Source organism: Balaenoptera acutorostrata, chromosome 4 (assembly GCF_949987535.1).
Source record: "Balaenoptera acutorostrata chromosome 4, mBalAcu1.1, whole genome shotgun sequence".
Lineage (NCBI taxonomy): Eukaryota > Metazoa > Chordata > Mammalia > Artiodactyla > Balaenopteridae > Balaenoptera > Balaenoptera acutorostrata.
The window spans coordinates 69934052-69956055 of NC_080067.1; the positions used below are offsets into that span (position 1 = coordinate 69934052).

The window sequence follows — 22004 nt, forward strand, 5'->3', positions numbered from 1 at the left end:
GTAAAACAGGCTCTTCCAAATGACCTCCACGCAACTGGGGCTCAGTAACCTTCACCTGAGGGGTCCTTGGAGAAGAGTAATTTGCATTGCATTGACTGAGCTTCTTACTTTGGAGGTGCAAATCCCAGCCTGTCCCCACAGGACACACGCCATGATCATCTCATATAACTTATAGTTCTTGGCTGATCAGATGTTGGTGGACCAGGTGCGTCAAGTTACTCCGTTAGTGCAGATGGTGTTTTCTCATCACTGCATCCAGGCACCTAACATCACAGATGGTAGGTTGTTCAATAAATACCCATAGGAATGAAGAAACACCAGGCTTATCAGAAGTCATTATTCGGCTTCTTAGGGTCCAGGCCCTTTAAGTACCAGAAAGGGCAGAGCCAGGAATCTGGCCCAACGACTTAAACACCAACCACTGCCACTTCCTCCCTGCGAAAACCAATGGTTCCTCTGGCTTTTGCTGACGTGCACTGGTTCACGTCCTGTTTTTCGAGAGGCTGGGTTTCTAGCTCCCACCTGAGCTCTTGCTGCCTGACTTGTTATTTCACCCTCTTCCCCTCCTGTCCGCTGCCAGGGCCCCGACAGAACCAACCCCCAGCAACTCTGACCCTGCACTTGCCACGATTCTTCTTGTCCTGGCTCCTGACTGGCAGCTCTCAAGGCCGAGTTCTGCTTTCGCGTAATTTGAATGCATCACCGCCCTAGTGAGCCCTACTCACAAACGCAGGGGAGCTGGGGCCATCCTCGGCTGCCATCTTGGAACTCCGCCATCAGCCGCTTGGGGCTCCACACAGCAAGCACTGCCCAGCGCCCTGCTGCCATCTTCTGGAGGTTGCTGGTCCTCTTCTGCTCCTCAGATCTTTGGGACTGCTCTTCCCAACAGTTCTAACAAGCCCCTGATATCCTCAATACGCTATCAGACATTGTTTTAATGCAGTGACCTGGGCCTCAAAGAAAAATGTACAGATAAGTCATTAAAGTAATGAGACAAATGACCAGAAAATGGAGTAAATGCTTATCTCCTATTGGTATGCCGGAGCCAGGTGGATGAAAGTGACCCAAGATCACTCATGGGAATATACATTCGGTGTGTGAAAATCTTTCAAAGTTTGAAAGTGGTGTCATCAGGCGTGATGAAATACCTATAGCCTCCCCTGGGCATCCTTTGCCACAGTTTTCTTGGAAAACATACCAAAAGATTATCTAGTTTCTTCTTCATTGTCGGTAAGTAAATGGCAACCTTTCTTTTTCCAACTGAAAAAAATTTAAATAAGAGACCATTTTATTCAGCTTGACACCAAAGCTATTTTAGTTTATAAGAATTAGACATGTGGAATAGTTGAGCTAAAACCAAAGATATTCATAAAATACATTAAAAAAGAGTTCTGATGACTTTTCCGTATCTAAGTTCCCACAAAAGTCAACATGGAAGCAGTGGCAGAGGAAAACAGAAAACAACTGACCTGGCATGACACACCAGTTAAATGGTAGGGGTAGAAATTGGCATAGCCTTTCTGAAAGGCAATTTGGCCAGAGAAATTAAGAGTTTTTAAAGTGTCCACATCATATGAATCAATGATTTCACTGAGACTCTATCCTGAAAAAAATAATGAGAAAGCCAAATATTCCTGAATTTAAAAGTTTATTACAACTTTGTATATGAGAGTGCTCAATGGAGAACAAACTAAATGCCCAACAATAAGAGAATAGTAAAATAAATTAAAATATGCACAACAGAATCATAGGTGGTCATTATAAGCATGTTTTTAAGTCTATTTAATAACATGGGAAAATATTCAAGTTATAATGTTAAATGAAAAAAGAATACAAAGTTGTACATGAGTATGATTATATGATACTGAATTATATTAAAGTAAGTCTTTGTGTAGAAAAAAAGATGGAAATGCACCAAAACATTAACACTGTTTAACTCTGGGTGATGAGATTGTGGATGAGTTTTGTTTCCCTGTTTATTTATTTTTAAATTTTATTTATTTATTTATTTATGGCTGCGTTGGGTCTTCGCTGCTGTGCGCGGGCTTTCTCTAGTTGCAGTGAGCGGAGGCTACTCTTCGTTGCAGTGCGTGGACGTCTCATTGTGGTGGTTTATCTTGTTGCAGAGCACGGGCTGTAGGCGCACGGGCTTCAGTAGTTGTGGCTCGCGGGCTCTAGAGCGCAGGCTCAGTAGTTGTGGCACACGGGCTTAGTTGCTCCGCAGCATGTGGGATCTTCCCAGACCAGGGCTCGAACTCGTGTCCTCTGCGCTGGCAGGCGGATTCTTAACCACTGTGCCACCAGGGAAGCCCTGTTTCCCTGTTTATATGTGGTAGGATGACAGGTGAGATACTAACTGCTCTTTACTACATGCTTTGTTTTTCTAGCATCAGCAAAACAGGACAATATCTAGTGCTTTAAAAATTGTTGACCATGAAAGATCCAAGAACAAAGATACCAAAAGAAATGCTCCAAGTACAAGACAGAAATGATCAGAAAGGATGTTCAGACAGAACTTTTTTATTCTTCCCCCACCCTCACGTTGGGATGGCAATACAACCACCCCCAGAACAGTGTGGGACTCCTACAGCAGAGGAGACCGGAACCTCACTGCAAGGGTAGAAGGAGAAGAGGGGGCACTTGGGTAGCACAGGGAGAGATCACGTGGCAGGGAGAAGCCCCCTGAGTAGCACGGTGGCCCTAGAGCAGTGGAGGGGCTATGACAGCAGTATCTAAACAGATAAGCTTGAAGGCAGCCTCGGAAAGCCTCCACAGCCTGGGAGGGCACAGCAGCCAAATTTTCCCAAGCTTAAAGACGGGGGTAGCTCTTAGCTGAGAAAAGGCCTGTTGTCTAGCAAGTGTCCCACAGCTTTGGCAAGGTGACCCCTGATCACAGGATGCAGGGGGACTGTCTTGCTATGGATCAGATGGAGGAAAGCAGGACATTAGCTAGAGGGTAGATTTGCCTGAGGACCATATGAGACAGGTTACCTGGCAGAAGATGCCAAGGCAAAGGTGGACACCCCTCTCTGACCTTGACAAAAGCAGTACTTACATAAGTCTCCCCCTCCACACTTTCTTCTAACCCCAGTGGGGAGAAGAAGTGCGAGGGCAAACCTAAATTGGACCAGGTTTCAACCCAAGCACGTGTGGGAAGTCAGGTTACCCGGAAGTGACTAGATTACATTTTCACGAAAGAGAGCTCAGAGTCAGAAATCCAATTGTGTTATGGAAAATAAAGTTATAGTGTAAACACCTGAGCTTATGACAGATGAAATATGTACTCACTGCATATATTTTTTGTGATTTTCAAATTTTCAGTAATGACCATATTTTGTATTTTAAAAGATTATTTAAAAGAAAAGCAGAGCATCCACAAAAAGTTGCTCATGAGCTCATGAGTCAAGGTCCTGAAGGAAATGGGGCACAAGGCCGATGGAAAGACCCCCAGTTCTGAGGATCATCCTGCTGGATAACCAGAGAGCCGGGGGTCCTGACCACACCTTCTGAGCCTCTGGCATTAAGGGTCTGTGTGTGAGCAGCTGGGAGCAAACGTGAAAACAGTGCTTATACTATCTCCTCTGCCCATCACAGGCCCCCGCGCTTATCTCCCTCCCCACAGGAAGTCAGTATTGTTAAGCTTCCCTGTAGAAAGCTCCCCCCACCACTTTTAAACCAAGTTTTGTTCTCTGAAGCAATAGCAAACTACAGAACAAATCCACCCACCGCACAATGATGACCTCTAAATATTTGGAGAACATGTTGGTCTCCACGTTAAGGGCTTCTCTGCTCCAGGCTAAACCAAGCTAGGTCCTCGGATGATATTTTCCAAGCCTCTCCACCTCATCCTGGCCACCCCTCCTTGGAGGTCACACCTGGGATTGTCAAGGCCACAACTGAAAGGCAGTGCCTGAGCCAATGCTGTGACCTTGTGCTCTGGCTACCAAGACTCACTCTAATTCTGCTAAGGGTGTGAAGGGCCTTAAGGAGGCATTTATGTTCTGAGTGCCCCCCCCCAGAGTCTCAGCCTGCAGTGCAGGACTCAGACCCAGAGCTTTGCCAAGTGACTGGCTGTCAGACCAGGGCTCTCCTCTGCTGCACTCTTCCACTGGCTGGGGGCATGGGCCACGGGGACACGGGGTCACTGGGGACACATGGCCACTGGTGCCAGTCACACTCAGCCACCCAAGAGAGCTAGGTCAGGGTGCATCTGTGCAAGGTGTTGGCAGTGAGGTCTGGAGAGAAGCGGACGGGGTGGGGAGAAGCTCCTCTGGCCATAGAGCTCTCCCGGCCCTGCCGCAGGAAGGCAGGAAGGTCTCTCTCCCCATTCCCCACTCCAGGCAGAAATCTCTCCCTTCCTTTCTTCTTTTCTCCGAGGATCTTACCCAAGACTTGGCACCTCCCATAGCTCTCCCTCCTCACTGGTAAATCATTGGTACCTTTGCTATGTCTGTGGGCCTTGTTCTCCCTCCAGGAGGAGATAATTGTCCCCGGCATTCAAAGATTTTAGTAAACTTAAAAGCTTTTGCACAGCAAAGGAAACCATAAACAAGACGAAAAGACAACCCTCAGAATGGGAGAAAATATTTTCAAACGCAGCAACTGACAAAGGATTAATCTCCAAAATATACAAACAGCTTATGGAGCTCAATATCAAAAAAACAAACAACCCAATCAAAAAACGGGCAGAAGACCTAAATAGACATTTCTCCAGAGAAGACATACAGATGGCCAACAATCATATGAAAAGATGCTCAACATCACTAATTATTAGAAAAATACAAATCAAAACTACAATGAGGTATCACCTCACATGGGTCAGAATGGCCATCATCAAAAAATCTACAAACAACAAATGCTGGAGAGGGTGTGGAGAAAAGGGAACCCTCTTGCACTGTTGGTGGGAATGTAAATTGATACAGCCACTATGGAGAACAGTATGGAGGTTCCTTAAAAAACTAAAAATAGAATTACCATATGACCCAGCAATCCCACTACTGGGCATATACCCAGAGAAAACCATAATTCGAAAAGACACATGCACCCCAATGTTCATTACAGCACTATTTACAATAGCCAGGTCATGGAAGCAACCTAAATGCCCATCAACAGAGGAATGGATAGAGAAGATGCAGTACATATATACAATGGAATATTACTCAGCCATAAAAAGGAACAAAATTGGGTCATTTGTAGAGATGTGGATGGACCTAGAGACTGTCATACAGAGTGAAGTAAGTCAGGAAGAGAAAAACAAATATCATATATTAACGCATATATGTGGAATCTGAAAAAATTGGTATAGACGATCTTATTTACAAAGCAGAAATAGAGACACAGACGTAGAGAACAAACATATGGATACCAAGGGGGAAAGGGGGTGGTGGTGGGATGAATTGGGAGATTGGGAATGACATATATACACTATTGATACTATGTATAAAATAGATAACTAATGAGAACCTACTGTATAGCATAGGGAACTCTACTCAGTGCTCTGTGGTGACCTAAATGGGAAGGAAATCCAAAAAAGAGGAGATATATGTATATGTATAGCTGATTCACTTTGCTGTACAGTATAAACTGACACAATATTGTAAAGCAACTATGCTCCAATAAAAAAAGAAAAGAATTGCTGAACATCCCTACTTCTCCCCACATGGACCCCACGGTGCGCTCAGCTTACAGTAGAGGGCGCTCCCTCTGCTGGCAAATCCACAGCACTCCAGGGCCAGCTGTGCCAGCCCCTCCTCTCCTTGGTGCTCACCTCATCCTCTCAGCTGCCTCATTTCTTTGCTGCTGTTACCATGTTCCAAGCCGACTCTGGAGCATCTCCCCAGCCCACCCCCCAATCTGCCCCCACCCGCCCCCTAGCAAGCATTGACTCTGGCAGATTTCTGCCAAAGGGGGACCAGTGATGTCTTAACCTGTTTGTTTTTCCAGGACTGATGTTTGCAGGGGGCTTTTTTTGGGAACCAGAACAGAAGTCATCCCACATCCTTACGCAATCCTTCCACAGGCTCCAACAAATAAAGGGCCTTTGGACCCTCCGCCAGTCTGCCTTTTCCAGCAGAGTACCTGAGTTGGGCCTGAAGCCTCCAGCTACTCGCCTGCCGACCTGCCAGGACCTCTCCAGGGCAACCATGAGGTCCCTCGTCCTGCTGCTTTGCCTTGCTCAGCTCTGTGGCTGCCACTCTGTCCCGCATGGCCCGGTTCTGGGTTATAGGGAACCAGCCTGTGATGACCCAGAAACAGAGCAAGCAGCCCTGGCGGCCGTGGACTACATCAACAGGCACCTTCCTCATGGCTACAAGCACATCTTAAACCAGATCGACAGTGTGAAGGTGTGGCCGCGGGTAAGTGACCCTGCTGTGTAGGAGTGGGTGGGGCTCAGCTGGGTGTCTCTAAGAGCCCACCTCCCAGCACAAATGAAATGGCAGAGTGGAAACACCCTGATTCCTCCCAGGAGGGAGGGAGAGGACAGGCGGAGGGAAGAGAGGAGACATTCTGTACTGTGGTCACGGGGTCTCCAGGAGGGTGCTGGATGGGGGCAGGAGGAGAGGGAAAGGCTTTGAATGATATTTTGAGGATCACAGGTAGAAAGTGTGGTTTTCTAGAAAAACTAGGACCAGAGACTGGATTCTAGTTTCCAAACTACCACTGACTGGAAATCACTTCTTTTCCTTTGATTCTGTTTCTCTAGATAAAGACTGAGAGTGAATGAAACGTGCATTTGATAAGTGCCTACTATGTGCCAGGCCCTTTCACATATATCGTCTCCTTAACCCCTCTCTCACCCCACCCCCAGTCCTGTGGGGTATTGTCCTTGTCTTACATGAGGAAACCAAGGCTCTGACATATTAGGGCATTTTTTTACCCAAGGTCATAAAATAGTAAGCAACAGGCTAGGATTCAATTCCAGAACTGTGTTCCTTCCTCTACACAAGCTGCCTCCCCAAGAAAGGTACCCACATCCCAATGAGAAATCTTGGCATGAAAGGATTCACCCCCTCACATGCTAGGCAAGAAACCAATGCAGCCTGAAGCTGGTGACAATGATGATCAAGCTGGGAAATGTGTGCCTTGGGGGTCAGCTGAGTGATTTGGAGAGGTGGGGAAAAGCCATCCATCTATTGCCTATTTTGAAATTAGATTTTATAGCTGATGAAGGATAATTCTTTCAGTCAACGCTGATTACAAGCCTTCCATGGGCAAGAACCAGTGTCAAGCGCTATGGGAGATGCTAAGTTGACTCATATGAAATAGCCAGTTTTGTATAATAAAAGCAGTCAAATATTGGCATTTTAATGATGCAACCTAATACAAAGGTGAGAAAGACATAGTGTCCACAAGAGATTCACAATCTAGGAAGGAAAATAAGGCAAACCTCAGGATGTCTGGACTGACTTACGGACATCTGATCTCACAATGGATCAACATATTTGAAATCAGGATTGTCCCAGATGGATTTTAGGAGTTCTGCAACCATAGTGAAGTACAACGGTGATTCAGAGGAAGCACTGATCAATTCAGGGGAAATGACACACAATGTGCATGTCTGAGGGAAAGAAGGAACAACACTGCAGTTTTCACTAACAGCAGGGTTTGAGAAACCCAGGAGCCCCAGGCTCCTATTCACTAGCTCTGAGTGTTTTCAGGAAGTTAATTTAGGCATATCTGCACATCATAAAACACAGCTTCCTCCAGGAAAGGAGATTTTGAGGCTTCAGGTGCTAGTGAATCATGCAGAACAGACATGAGAGACAAATAGAGCTGGGCTGAAAGAAGAAATAGCCATACTCGTACCTTCTGGATTTTTCCGGGCTTTATAGAAAGGATACAGAAACAGGTGAACTGGCAGGAACAACTCCAAGGAGTCATACAAGCTCCCCATCACCTCCTTACCCGCTGCTCCTTCCCTCTGTGCTAGTGACTGACTGACACACTGCTTCCTCCATCAGAGGGAGGCTCACGCTTCCCTCTCGCTACCAGCAGGGGGCAGTAGGGAACAGCAACTTTTCATCCAGGCATCTACAAGCCAAAAGACAAAAAGCCACAGGCAACTTTTCCTTTAGAAAGGAAAAGAAAATGGGGAAGGAAGGAAAGTAGATGTTGAGAAGGAAGGAAGAAGTAGAGAGAAGGATGAAGAAGATAAAAGAGAGACAGTAAGTTATTATCCTACACCAACTTACTTTGCTGATTGAGAAAAATCCAAAGCTGACTTTTTCAAAGTACTGCTTGAAGGGTGAAATTTTTAAAATTAAATAAGTATCAACATTCACTTTTAGCTTCCAGATACAGCTCAGCGTGATGGCTGTGCTTCCATCAACCAGTCCAAGCCCACGCCCCCTTCTTTCTTACCTCTCCAACAGGGAGTGAGTTCAAACCCAGTAGGGGCTCACCCTTGGACCCGCTCAGCAGTATCAGGCTGCTCACTTCTGCATTCTCTGTCTCCACAGCGGCCCACGGGAGAGGTGTTTGACCTTGAAATAGACACACTGGAAACCACCTGCCATGTACTGGACCCCACCCCCCTGGCAAACTGCAGCGTGAGGCAGCTGAAAGAGCACGTGAGTGCCCCTCTTAGGGCGACTGCCGCGGGGGCAGCTAAAATTGCCAATTGATGGCGCCTTCCCTGGGGCTGATTTTTACAATTCACCTTTTTTTCGTACTCCCATCCCCTGCGAAACCAGTGTCATGTTTCAACATCACCCAGTGAAGGAGATTTTGTGAGGCTCACCTTTGACATACACGTCCCCCCCCCCCGCCCCCGCCACCATCCCCCCAACCGTGAGAAGTGAGAGGTCAGCCCTCCTCCCGGGCTCTCACTGTGGGTTTATTTCCCCAGGCGGTGGAAGGAGACTGCGATTTCAATGTGCTGAAACAGGACGGACAGTTTTCCGTGTTGTCTGCAAAATGTGATTCCAGTCCAGGTAGAGATGATTATTATTCTTTTATAGTTACCTGGTAGAGAGAGGGAGGAGGGAACCTGAACTGTTTTCAACAGAAGTAGTTCTAGCCACTTTGTTGGTGATGAAAAGAAGCCTAGTTTCCTGGGTTTGGGGACTTTAAAACTGTGTTTTAAGGAGCTGTTCTCATTGGAGGTGGAAATCGCCCCTTGGTGAGAGGGGCTTATGCAACAATGCCAGCATGGCAGGAGCCACCCGAAGGTTTAGTAAGAAGCAGAGAATCCTCCTGCAGCCATTTGGAGCATGTTTTAGCCCTTTCAAATAAGCAGAGCGGGGGCAAGTGCCGCAGAGAATTACAGCCCCGAGCCAAGTTGATTTCTTCGCTCTGTGCGCAGACTCGGCCGAGGACGTGCACAAGGTGTGTCCAGACTGCCCCCTGCTGGCCCCGCTCAACGACAGCCGGGTGGTGCACGCAGTAGAGGCTGCGCTGGCTACCTTCAACGCCCAGAAAAGCGGCTCCTACTTTCAACTTGTGGAAATTTCTCGGGCTCAATTTGTGGTAAGACTGAGATCCTGCTGACAGTTTGGGCAGTTTGGTGGCACTTCGGGAGTGGACGTGGTGAAGCAGGGGTGAGGGACGGTGCAGGGGCAGCCATGGGAAGTCAACGAGGGTGGTGGGAGAAAAGGGAAAGAAAGGGTTCTGAGTGTCCTAAGGACCCCGAGGACCGTCAGCGCATCCCCCACCTAAGCCACTTCAACACAAAACAGCCAGATGCTGTGTGTCCCCAGTTCCTCGGTTCCAGTTAACACCAGGGTGGAAGTTCCCACTTTATACAGAAGCACCCACTGTAAATTCATGGGTCTCCACATCGCCATCACCCATCACCACGGAACATCTACAGTGCTCTTGTAATTGATACTTACAAAGGCATGGGCATACTTACATATAATGGCAGGATCCTAAAATGCCTTTGAATCACTGAAAAAAAAAAACCTAATTGTACCGTGGTTGGGTTAGCACATTTGAATGCAATGGAATTCTAATATTTCTAATATTTTTATTTATTTATTTATTTATGGCTGCATTGGGTCCTCGTTTCTGTGCCAAGGCTTTCTCTTGTTGCGGCAAGTGGGGGGCCACTCTTCATCGCGGTGCGCGGGCCTCTCACTATCGTGGCCCCTCCTGTTGCGGAGCACAGGCTCCAGACGCGCAGGCTCAGCAATTGTGGCTCACAGGCCCAGTTGCTCCGTGGCATGTGGGATCCTCCCAGCCCAGGGCTCGAACCCGTGTCCCCCGCATTGGCAGGCAGATTCTCAACCACTGCACCACCAGGGAAGCCCCAATATTTCTAATATTTTTAAAAACTGGTATTCTGGATGCCAGCCATGGCATGCTTGGAAATACACTATAGGCAGTAATTCTATTAACCAGAATATGCGATTCTCAGAACATCCCCGCCCCAGACTATAACAAGTAACAGATAGTTTATTATTGTAAGTGTCCATATGCTCCAAGAACTATAAGATAGAAAAGCGTAAGTATCTTCTGTACTTTCATTTATATTTTTCATTTGATCCTGCTGTCTAAAATACATGGGAGAGGAATTAATTTCTTTACTTTCCCACCCCATCTTGGAGTAACCTGAGCCGTGGGTCTCAAAGTGCAGCCCCAATAGGGAAGTTGGCAGGAGGCAGGGTTCCCACTGAGGTCAGTGTAAGGTCAGCCTTCTGGGTTCCTGCTTTCTACCTGAAAACTCACCTCTGCTCTGAATGATGGGCAGTGGATACCTGCACCTCCTTCAGGGAAGACCCAACCCCAGCTTCTGTATGCAAGCCCTTCAAAAACCCAGTGTCTCACTGTAAGCCCTATGTAAGCCACTGGGGGCATGTTTCCTGGCCAGACAGTGTGGTCTCCGTGAACCGTGCTCCCTGGACTGTGCAATGCCATGGCCCTCGCTACTTCCCTCTGGCCTCTCCTTACCAGCCTTTTTTCATGCTGAGTCATGTTGCTTCATGAAAATTTTCATTTATCCTCATCAGCCTCTTCCAGCTTCTGTTTCTGTGGAGTTTGCAGTGGCTGCCACTGACTGTGTTGCTAAAGAGGTCGTAGACCCAGCCAAGTGCAACCTGCTGGCAGAAAAGGTGAGCGGGCTAGGCATTGGGTTGGTAAAGCCAGTCATGGAACAGAGCATCCTTAGAGCAAATTCGTATCTTGGGGCTGCAGAAAAGAGGAATGCAAAATATGCATTCCCTGTGAGGCTGGGTTGTGCCAGGCCATCCTCTGGGGTGTCATCTCCCCTGCTTAAGAGCTATCACCAGATCTTCTCACCCAGTGGAGGCCCCTGGAGTTAGAGAGGCTGTTTCCTAATTAAGATGAGTCATGTCAGGCCATTGGGAGTATAAAGTGTAGATTTTCTAGATAGACCTCTGATATGAAATCTTTCAAGTCCTTAAGCCAGTAATGTCCTCTTCTAGGAATTTAGCCTAAAGAGATGATCGTGTTTGACAGGATATATCTATAAAGATGATTTATGACAGGTACAAAATGACCCCAGAAGATCTGAATGTCCAAAAGGAGGGAATCATTGAATAAAATATGGCACATTAGTAAATAGAAAATTATACGGACACGAAAATTACATTTTCAAAGAATAAGGAATGATATAAGAGAATGCTATCATTATAGCACGTGAAAAACACAGTATACAAAATGGTGTAGTCAGTGATGCCAGTTTTTAAATGATATTTAATAGTAGCTAAAAATAAGAAAGAAATACATAGATGTGAACAGAAGTTCTCCTGGGTCACCACCATTTCTGAGGTTATGGGTGATCTCTCTCATTCCCAAAGCTTTTCTGTATTTTCTACATTCTATATAAAATATAAGCAGAAACCATACACTTTAGGAAAAGGTTTTATTTTTAAAAAAGGAATTAAGAATTTAAGTTTTTTTCCCTTGATGTGTTGGCGTATAAGTGAAACTGGGAGAGAAGTCCACTTTCTGAACTGGTTCAAATAACTCCTCTCTTTCTGTGGGCAGCAATATGGCTTCTGTAAGGGGATGGTCACTGAGAATGTTGCTGGTGGGGAAGATGTTGCAGTGACCTGCACGGTGTTCCAAACACAGGTAAGGGAGTCATGGATGTACTTGCCCTTATCTTCAGAATACAATGACCCCTTCACCTTTCTGCGGTGCATTAGTAATTTCAGGGCATTTGCTGCCTGTCCTTTTGAGCCCCACCATATAGATAGTGCAAGGGAATGTGAAATCATCAATAAACAAAAGGTTGTTTCAGCCATGCCCTCCCCTCCCACGAACTGGTGGTTACAGGGCAGAACCTCCCTAGTGTGCAATTGGCGAGGCCACGTGTTTTATTTGCTGGCTTGGGGAGCGGGGGCGGGGAGAGACGGGGGAAGTGGGCGTGGTTTTCTGAGTTGCAGAGTCCAGGTGGCCAGATCTGTCTGACAGCTCCCTGTGGCTGCAGGTGTAGATGAAAAAGAGGGTGACGCTACTGGTGAAGGTTAGCCATAAGGTGGGGTTCTTTCGCTCGTGGAACAGTGTCAGTCTACCATCCCCAACACAACTGGTGAGAAAGGGGCTACCGCAGGCCAGTTACCCCTCCCGTGGAGCCCTGATGACCATCCCTTGTACCTAGGTAGTTCTTTTTTGCCAGATTCCTTGCAAATAAAAATTAGTACTGTGAGAGAATTGGGTGGGGTTCCACCTGGAAGGAAGAGAAAGGCAGCTAACCTAAGGAAACGGTCCTCTCTGCAGCCTGTGCTCCCGCAGCCCCAACCAGATGGCGCCGAAGCAGGGCCCCTCACGCCTGCACAGGGCTCGGCTGCGCCAGCGCTTTCTCCAGCTGGCCTGCCCGCGGCCTCCCTGGTGGTGGGACCCAGGGCCGTGGCAGCTCCCCCGATCCCCCCACCGGTACACCCGGCGCACTACGACCTGCGCCACGCCTTCTCGGGTGTGGCCTCAGTGGAGTCAGCCTCAGGAGAAACGTTTCACGTGGGGAAAACACCCAAGGTGGCGCAGCCTAGCGTTCCTGCTCCTGAAGGTCCAGTTCCAGTGGTCCGCCCTTGCCCGGGGAGAATCAGATACTTCAATATCTAGAAGACGGTCGGAGATGAGAAGGTTTGGCACAGAGAACATGGCCACCGTTTTGTCCAAGTATGGGTATGCGTGGGAGCTGTGTCTGCTATCAAAGCAAGTGCTACGTGTGGTCTAGATTAATGTCAAGTCTTGAATGCCAGCTTCTCCTCATCCTTCGGAGGTCGGGGAACAGAGCGGGTGATAGTTATGTTTGATGGAAGGCATAAGGTCAGCAACTTGATTGTTATTGTTTTGATGCTAAGCCACCACCATTGTGTTCTCTTCTTTCTCTTGACCTCACAAAAATAATTGGAACTGTGATTTTGAAAGGTGCTCTTGCCAAGTTTATATCTGCTTGTTAATAAAAATGCCTGAAGGACCTTCCTTAAAAAAGAAGGTTCTAAGCTGAAGTGTGGTCATGATTATTGCCTACTTCATCCAAGCTCACGTGCGTGGTCTGTCTTTCCAGCAACCACACCACAAGTGTCCCTAATCGAAGTCAAAGTGAAAATAGGAACAAAATAGAACAAAAATCTACTATATTACTACACACAGGAAAAAGTGAGACTAGGATCTGCTTATAACTCATAAGATCTGATCATTTCCTTATAAGAAAATAATTCTTTTCATTTCATAACGGTCAGAAAATATCGCTAAATTGGGATCAAGTGCCTGAACGTTGTACAGACAAACCAACCATTGGTTTTCCCCAATACCCAGGTAAGGAAGGATCAGCAATTAACACAGGAGCCTCACTTTAATTATATCTGTTCATTATTTATGCTTAAAATAACTGTTAATTGTACCATATATACTTCATTGTATGATGCAGGATTGGTCTTTCTAGCCAATCCATTTTAAGACCTCAAGTTAAAGTTCTGGTGTATAGTATGAATAGAGGAGGAATACCTGGACAGGTAAATCCAGTGGACATTTGTAGATACTATCCAAGTGTTCAGAGAGCATAAAGAAATAAACAGTTCCCATTGTAGAATGGTGCCTAGACAATTTCAATTTTTATCTACTAGCATTAGGTTGTTCTGAGCAACCTAAGTGGGCCCTTTCAGGTGAAATTTTAAAGGAGTAGGACTAATAACCAGTTGAGTGGCTTCACTTGAACCAAGGAGATTGAATCAAGCATTGGCACTCACCTTATCACTCTTGCCTAGAGGTTTTGCCAACATTCCAATAACCAGAAAGAATGGCCAGGAAGGTAGGAAAACCTTTAGGTACCTCAGAAGCCAGGGGACATGAGGAAAGCATGGTCAGCTAAGCTAAATGCTGCAGAAAGAGCAATAAGCATGGGGACCAAGAAAAGGCCATGGGTTAGTTGACCAACTAGGAGGTGATGGTGACCATTGGCAGATGCAGTTTCACTAGAAGGTTGAGTATAAAAGCCTGGTGGCAGGGTTAACTGGTGGAGATGATGAGAAAATGGAGGGGAGTGTGTAATCTCTTTTAAGCCATTTGTTGGTGAAGGGTGGGAGAGAGAGGACGTAATCTAAAAGGGTTGATTTTGGACAGATACAGCAGAGAGGGGCAGCTTGCAGTGAGGCTTTCGTTCCCTGACCAGGGATGGAAACCTCGTTGGTGGCAGTGAGAGCATCAAGTCCTAACCACTAGGCCATGAGAAGCTGTGGCTATAGTCTGGGCCCCAGGTCTTGTCTGCCTTGAAAAAAAAAATTTGACAAGGAGACAGAAGGTAGAAAGGAGAGTAAGGCACTTATTAGAAAAGCAGAATATATGCAGAGAGACTCAGGGGCAAGCTCAGAGAGAGTGACGCCTTTGGGAAGTTTAAATCATTTGTAAGGGGGCAGTCTTCCTGGTCTTTGTTTTCCTCTGGCCAGTCATCTTGTTTTGACCCCATAGCTGATTAGTCTCAGGATCCTTCCCTATGTGTGTGTGCATCCTTTAGCCAAGATGGATTTCAGTGCGAGGGTCCCTGGGAAGTTAGCAAAACTTATAGTCTGGCGTCCCCCCCACTCTTTTTGACCCTCAAGGAGCCTTTCTGTGCATGCGCAGTTGAGGTCTCCCTGACTCCAAGGATGAGAAATATGTGATCTCTTGATTTTTTACCTGAGCAGGGCTTAGCCCCTCTCTGCCCCTGCCATTACTGTTATCTTAAAGTGTCCACAGGAGACAAAGTCCAGCTATTTACCCAGTTCCTCTTGTCATTTCTATCTCGCAGTATAAACAGGAGGCCGGTTGCACAAATATCTAGCCTGTAGCCCATCTATCTCCTACCTCAATAAATATGAACCGGAGGGTAGCTGTAAATGTCTAGCCTGGAGCCCATCTATTCTGCCTCAGGATAACTGGGTAGAGGGAAGATTTCTTTTCCAGGAAAGAGGAGTTTTGAGCATCCTTAGGGCAAAAGATGGGAAGAGATGGAAGAAGAAGAAAGAGAAAAAGGATATGATGGGGTGGGGGCCATGGGAGATTTTAGTGGAGAGCTGGAAATGGTTTGGGCAACTCTGCCAAAGAGTCTAGACCTTCTTTGAGGGAGCTTGCAAGGGAATCCTGAAAACACACCTTTCACCCAGTACTAAAAGAGACTTGTCCGCTTTCCACCCTTGCTACACACAGGTGTGGCTGGGAGAGAACATGTGGAGTTTTAGTCAGTGTTTTCCGTGGCAGGTGGTACATACCCAACCCAAAGCAGCTAAAGTAAAAAGGGAAATGTCACTGCCTGTGTACTGGGAATTCAAATGGATGAGTCTTACCTAGGGCACAGCGGAATCCAGGGGTTCAAAAGATATCATTTCCATTCTCTCTCTCTCTGTCTCTGTCTCCCTCTCTCCCTCTGCCTCCCTCCCTCCCTTCTTCCTTCCTTCCCTTTTTCTGTCTGTCATCAGTGCTTGCCTTCAGTCTTAGCCAGGATGGCCACTGGCAGCCTCACACCTACATTATCATTGGTGCCTAATCCTGAAGAAAAAGAGAAGGGCTAGTCAAGAAGAGCCAAGGGAGAAGCTATTCCAGGGGAAGAGCAGGCACAAAGGCCTAGAGGCAGGAAACAGGTTGATGTGGCTAAGGATGAGAAAGGAAGCTGGATTGAAGCAGCTAAGAGGAGAAAGAGGAGGGCTACAGAAAATGAGGTTGAAGAAGCAGATGGGGGCAGGTCATGAACAGCCTTGAGATCCTCAGGAGTTAGGATGTTTTTCTCAATGCAGTGGGAAACCACTAAAGGTTTAAGCAGAGCAGTGGCATAATCTGATTTACCTTAAGAGATCACTCAGGCTCGGTTGTTCTCGACCTGGGGATGGCGGGAGGTGGGGTGGAACGGTATTATCCCCTTCCCGACCCTGCACCCAGGGACATTTGGAAGTAAGGGGAGGCATTTACTTGGGATGCTACTGGACAGAGGCCAGGGATGCTAAATATTCTGAAATGGACAGGACATCCCCAACAATGAAGTCCCAACAATGAACAATGATTAATTAATACCCCAAATGCCGACAGCATTCATGTCACGTTGTTAGTTGCTGTAGGGAAAATGGGTTGCATCTGGGCAAAAGTAGCCACAGGATAGGAAGTGACTGGCGCTTTCTAGGGGAGAGATAAGTGTACCTTAGTCTAAGGTTGTGGACAGCAGATGTGGTTTAAAGATAAGGATATAACTTCAGGTAGAAGTGCTGGGACCTGCTGATGGATTTGATGAGGGGGTAAGAAAAGGACAGGACAGGTGAAAGGTAACTCCTGGATTTGTGGCTTTGCAAACTGGGTAGATGCTGGTGTCATTTACTGAGGCAGAGGGCACCGGTTCATTTCATCTGAGTTACCTCAGTTTCTCTCCTCTCTGTCTTGAAATTGTGCAGTTGATTTTTCTGTCAGGCTAACCCATGCCTTGATCCGACAGACCTGCACTGTCTGGGCTAAGCTGATTCACCTTTCATTTCTTATGGCCCTCATTATACAACCAGATGTATACAACAGTCTGGCAGGGGTGTAGGGAGGATTAAATGCGATGCTAGAAGTATATGCTTGGAACCTTCTTGACACGTTCTAGGTTCTCAGTAAGGGTCCTCCCTCTCTGCTTCCTCTTCCTGTCCTCTGAATTTGGTGGCTTCAGAAGATTATGTCCTTGACCTTCTCTTAAATGTGTATTCTCTGCTTGGCAAGCCCATCCTTTCTCATGATTGAAACTCTTGCTCTTACACAGATAACTTCCAACTTTACAGCTCCAGCTTGGGCCTTTTTTGTATTTCAACATTGCATTTCCAAATGTCTCCAGTATTTCCTCACTTGAATTTACCTAGAACAGTTTCCTACATGATTTATTTGATCTAAGAGACGCATACCTGAAGACTTAGCCGTCTTCAAAATGTGCGTATTCTAGAAACATTTCTTCCTAAGAGTAAACGTAAATTAGAGAGGATGAGTTACGGAGCTGTTAAATCTACTGCGCTTATGCTCATTTTTGCATTAATGCTGCCCTATATTTTCTCAGCATCATCTTTTTTTTTTTTTCAGCATCATCTTTAATACTTGGCAGAATGCTTGCTCCTAAATTAATTGCATTGCATGTGTCTCATTTACTTGCCTTCTTAGTGGCTTTTTAATTACATCTGCCTCATCTTCCAAAGTTACTGAATTTCAGGTGTATTTTTCAGTACTGTTACCACCACCACCAATTAACAATATTTGGTGGGTGTTAAGATAATAGAAATATTTACAACTAAAATAACAGTGAACATTAGGGTAATAGAATAGTGGTCATCAAAATCACTCATGGAAATTTTGCTGCACATGAAAAAAAATTGGTTCCAACGATATTGACAAAGGGTGATGGGTATTTCTCTTCCATGGGACAGTCATACGGCAATGTTGTAAACAAGGTTTACGATGTACTTGCTTAAAGGTTCTCTGTACATCCCCTGCTTGACCAGTCCCCACTTCCCCTACACTCTACTCACTTGACTGACCTTCCCCCTAAATCTTCCCCCATAATCGTAGACCCTAATCAGAAAATACCTACATACTTCCCACCCTCCCCCACCAGAGATAGTGATTGTTCTAATATTTAGCTTCGAATGACTACCCCTTGATAGTTTAGCAAAGGGAAAACCTCTGCCCCAGGAAAGTACTTAGCCCGGGGGGGCTATCAGGAGTTTAGAGGGCCAGCTCCTCTGCTGCTTTCCCTGGTAACCTGAGCCAAGCTGACATCAATTTCCCCATAACTGATAGCCTCCCTAGTCCTCCCCAGAGCGAAGCCTGCAGCTACATCCTGCCCTGCTGTCCACCGCATATAGTGGGGTGTCGCTCCAGGACCTTGCTTCCGGCATGTAAGCTCCCCCATCCATCAGACCATTGATGTCTCTGTCGCTGACTCTGGGCTCTTTCTTCAGTCTTGAAGCTGGGCAAGCGCAGGGCTTGCAGGCCTCTGGGGTGCAGCCCGACAACCATCAAAGAAATAAAAGATCTGTGACAGGCTAGTTAATCGTCACTGGAGTATGCAAATAGGATTTCTAAATTTGGCATGCAGATACCTTTGAGAGACATATGAAGTCCCTTGCAGAGGTGCCAGTGGCATAACTATGAAAGAGAAGAGTCCCTTAGTGTTCCTAAAAACATGTACTGTTCCTTTTGGGATGGAGTAGCCAAGCTGAACCCAGAGCCTGCACAGCCCATTCCTACCCCAGCTTTGAGACAGTTGATGGAAGAAGCTCTCTGGCTTGTTCCTGAGGAGCTGATGTGGCAGAAGCGTCCAGGCGTACAGGCATGCCTTGTTTTGTTGTGCTTTGCTTTATTGCGCTTCACAGATAATTGTGTTTTTTACAAATTGAAGGTTTGTGGAAACCCTGCCTAGAGCAAGTCTATCAGCGCCATTTCCCCAGCAGCATCATGTTTTTCTTAAGGCTCCTGGATTTTGAAGAACTAACCTCAGAAGAATTCCTTTGCTCTTCTAGTACTTTTTAACCGCCTATTCATCCTCCTGTAATATGTATTTCAGAGTGGATGAGACAAAATTTTGGTCACAGGATAAGTGTGCAAAAAGGCCAGAAAAAACATAGGCCTTTACGTGAAAGATATTTGCATCCTAAATTCATGTTTGTTTGTATGTTTTTTATATTTGTCTTCAGAGATCATAGAATTATTTTAAAAGTTAATAATTTTAGTGTACATTGAGTTGTTCAGAAGTTCAAGTACTCGGTGTTATGAAAGCTGCTTATAAGACAGTTTTTACTGTGCGTTAATCTCCAAATGACAATTACAGTAGATGTTTCTATAAAGGTCAACTGCTTTCTGGTTTAGATCCACTCCAGTGGATCCACTATAGCACCAATAGTAGCTTCTAATTGACATTTTACTTTTCTGCTTCAAGCTAAAGACAGATGGGTGTGTGTATGTGTGATATGAAAAGCAAGCATTTGCCAGTGTTCCTTTTTAAATCAAATCATTGTCAGATTTCCCTGGACTTTTTGAAAAGGTGTGTGTCTATTCTTTATTTGTAGTGGGTTTTTTCTGTCTCTAATTGCAACCTGACTCAAGGGTTTTGCATCCTAGAGTCATTAGTTATGGCAGCAGGCAACTGGAAATTAGAATTTCAGTATAACAGTTGTCTCTTTTGGAGGCCTATTGGGATTGGTTGTATAAACAATAATAAAGTGACTAGATTAGACAACACTGCAAACTGACATCTGTCTTGGGAATTCTAAATGTGAATATTAAAGCTAGGGTGGGCTTCCCTGGTGGCGCAGTGGTTAAGAATCCGCCTTCCAATGCAGGAGACGCCGGTTCGAACCCTGATCTGGGAAGATCCCACATGCCGCGGAGCAACTAAGCCCGTGCGCCACAACTACTGAGCCTGCGCTCTAGAGCCTGCGAGCCACAACTATTGAGCCCAAGTGCCGCAGCTACTGAAGCCCGCGCGCCTAGAGCCTGCGCACTGCAAGGAAGAGTAGCCTCCGCTCACTGCAGCTAGAGAAAGCCCACGCACAGCAACGAAGACCCAACACAGCCTAAAATAAATTAAATTAAATTAAAAAAAGGATGGAGCTTGTATCTTTAAAACCAAAAAAAAAGCTAGGGTCAAATATAAGATTGTATTTTATTTTTGAAATGTATTTTATTGAAGTATAGTTGATTTACAATGTTCTGTTAATTTCTGCTGTACAGCAAAGTGATTCAGTTATATATATATATATACATTATTTTTCATATTCTTTTCCATTATGGTTTGTGACAGGATATTGAATAGAGTTCCCTGTGCTATACAGTAGGACCTTGTTGTTTATCAATTCTATATATAATAGTTTGCATCTGCTAATCCCAAACTCCCAATCCACTCCCCCTTGGCAACCACAAGTCTGTTTTCTATGTCTGTGAGTCTGCTTCTGTTTCGTAGATAAGTTCATTTGTGTCATATTTTAGATTCCACTTATAAGTGATATAAGATTGTATTTTAATTTACTGTACTACTTGAAATCATGAAACCATAATCAACTATGAGTCTGATGCCTGTTGAAATTAAGATTAAAAAGATGCTTATAAAAATGTCATTTAATATTCATTTCTCTCACTAATCACTGCCTAACATATTTTTAAAGATGGAGGAAGGTATTTGATCTCATGAAGTAACTAAAAATTAAGTCTGTTCTTAAATAAGACACCATGGCAATATATTTGGATAAGGGTGATTCTATAAATAAGATCATTAAAATACCTTTTGTTAATAGTAATCTTCTTTAGCATTTGCAAAATATGCTTCCTTCAAGAGGCTTGAAGTGCTTTTTTAATATCTTTGTACTGCTTCACAGTAACTGTGAAAACTGCAACAGATCTCCTCTCTAAAAATGTCATTGCAAAAAGAATTTTCTCAATGGATATGAAGGACTTAACATTGAATAAATAGCCCCCCAAAATCTGTTGCTTCCTTTGTCTCAAAGTGTACAGTCAGATCAATGTCCCATTGAACTTTGCACTGGTGTGAAATCATCTGATGCATTTGGTCAATTTGGGGTGTAACATTTTAAAAATAAGTAGTCAGTCATGTCTAATTTATCAGTTCACGTATCCCCAGTACTTCTTATACGTTCACAATATATAATAGTTGTTCAATAAATATTTAATACCCGAATTTTTAAAAATGTACTTGCTTTAAAAATACTCAGTCTTGGGCTTCCCTGGTGGCGCAGTGGTTGAGAGTCTGCCTGCTGATGCAGGGAACACGAGTTCGAGCCCTGGTCGGGGAGGATCCCACATGCCGCGGAGCGGCTGGGCCCGTGATCCACGATTGCTGAGCCTGCGCGTCTGGAGCCTGTGCTCCGCAACAAGAGAGGCCGCGATGGTGAGAGGCCCGCGCACCGCGATGAGGAGTGGCCCCCGCTTGCCACAGCTAGAGAAAGCCCTCGCGCAGAAACGAAGACCCAACACAGCCATAAATAAATAAATAAATTAATTAAATAAACCCAAAGTTTAAAAAAAAAAAAAAAAACTCAGTCTTTGGCTAATTTTTAAAAGTTTGGGAAATTGTTTCAAATTTTGTTTTCAAAGTTTTTAAAAATTGTTTCAAGTTTTGTGTATAAAGTGAGACTTGATTGCAATTTTAATATCTCGCTATTTAACATTTGCATGATTCAAAATCATATTGTTGAATTGGGCCCCGCTGCTCGCCGCTTACAAAATCAAATTCACAGATGTTGATAGAAAGGAAAGTTGTCTTTAATCACAGTGCCAGCAATCTGGGGAGATGATAGACTCAGTGTCCCCCAAAAAACTACCTCCAAAGATTCTGCTTGGCCATGAAAGCTTTAAAGGGAAGGAGGGAAGTAATCTCAGTTAATCATTGAGATAGGGGGTCAGAGTCATCGCCATCACCCCAGTGCATGCAGACTTGTTGACTTCTGTGATCTTCCTCTAAACGTTATCTTGTTCACACAGTTTGGTCACACAGTTTGAGAGATTACTGAAGGGGAAGCTGGGGAAGAGATCTGGTCATCTGTTCATTATTCTTCATTTCTGTTTATTTGATCTACGGAAAGAACCGGCAAGTTAGGCAA

At 45.3% G+C, this 22004-nt stretch overlaps 1 protein-coding gene across 2 annotated transcripts; it reads left to right on the forward strand.

The window, feature by feature from the left end:
- Positions 1–557: 557 nt before the first annotated feature.
- On the forward strand, positions 558–13415 carry AHSG (alpha 2-HS glycoprotein). Of its 2 annotated transcripts, none has more exons than XM_007195251.3 (8): positions 558–1230; positions 5944–6356; positions 8460–8570; positions 8849–8933; positions 9305–9468; positions 10950–11051; positions 11950–12036; positions 12685–13415. In XM_007195251.3, exons 2-8 carry the CDS (start codon positions 5949–5951, stop codon positions 13024–13026), a joined length of 1299 nt encoding a protein of 432 aa, XP_007195313.2. In that variant the 5' UTR covers positions 558–1230; positions 5944–5948; the 3' UTR covers positions 13027–13415. The 2 variants fall into 2 exon arrangements, with proteins under 2 accessions (XP_007195313.2, XP_007195314.1); XM_007195252.3 differs by having other exon boundaries at positions 6020–6356.
- Positions 13416–22004: the final 8589 nt, after the last annotated feature.

Excerpts from the sequence above, each read along its gene's own strand:
- AHSG (XM_007195251.3), top strand. The coding sequence starts at position 5,949 with ATGTTTGCAGGGGGCTTTTTTTGGGAACCAGAACAGAAGTCATCCCAC. Across the intron at positions 6,357-8,459 it reads GTGTGAAGGTGTGGCCGCGG|CGGCCCACGGGAGAGGTGTT; the intron begins GTAAGTGACCCT and ends CTGTCTCCACAG. Across the intron at positions 12,037-12,684 it reads GCACGGTGTTCCAAACACAG|CCTGTGCTCCCGCAGCCCCA; the intron begins GTAAGGGAGTCA and ends TCCTCTCTGCAG.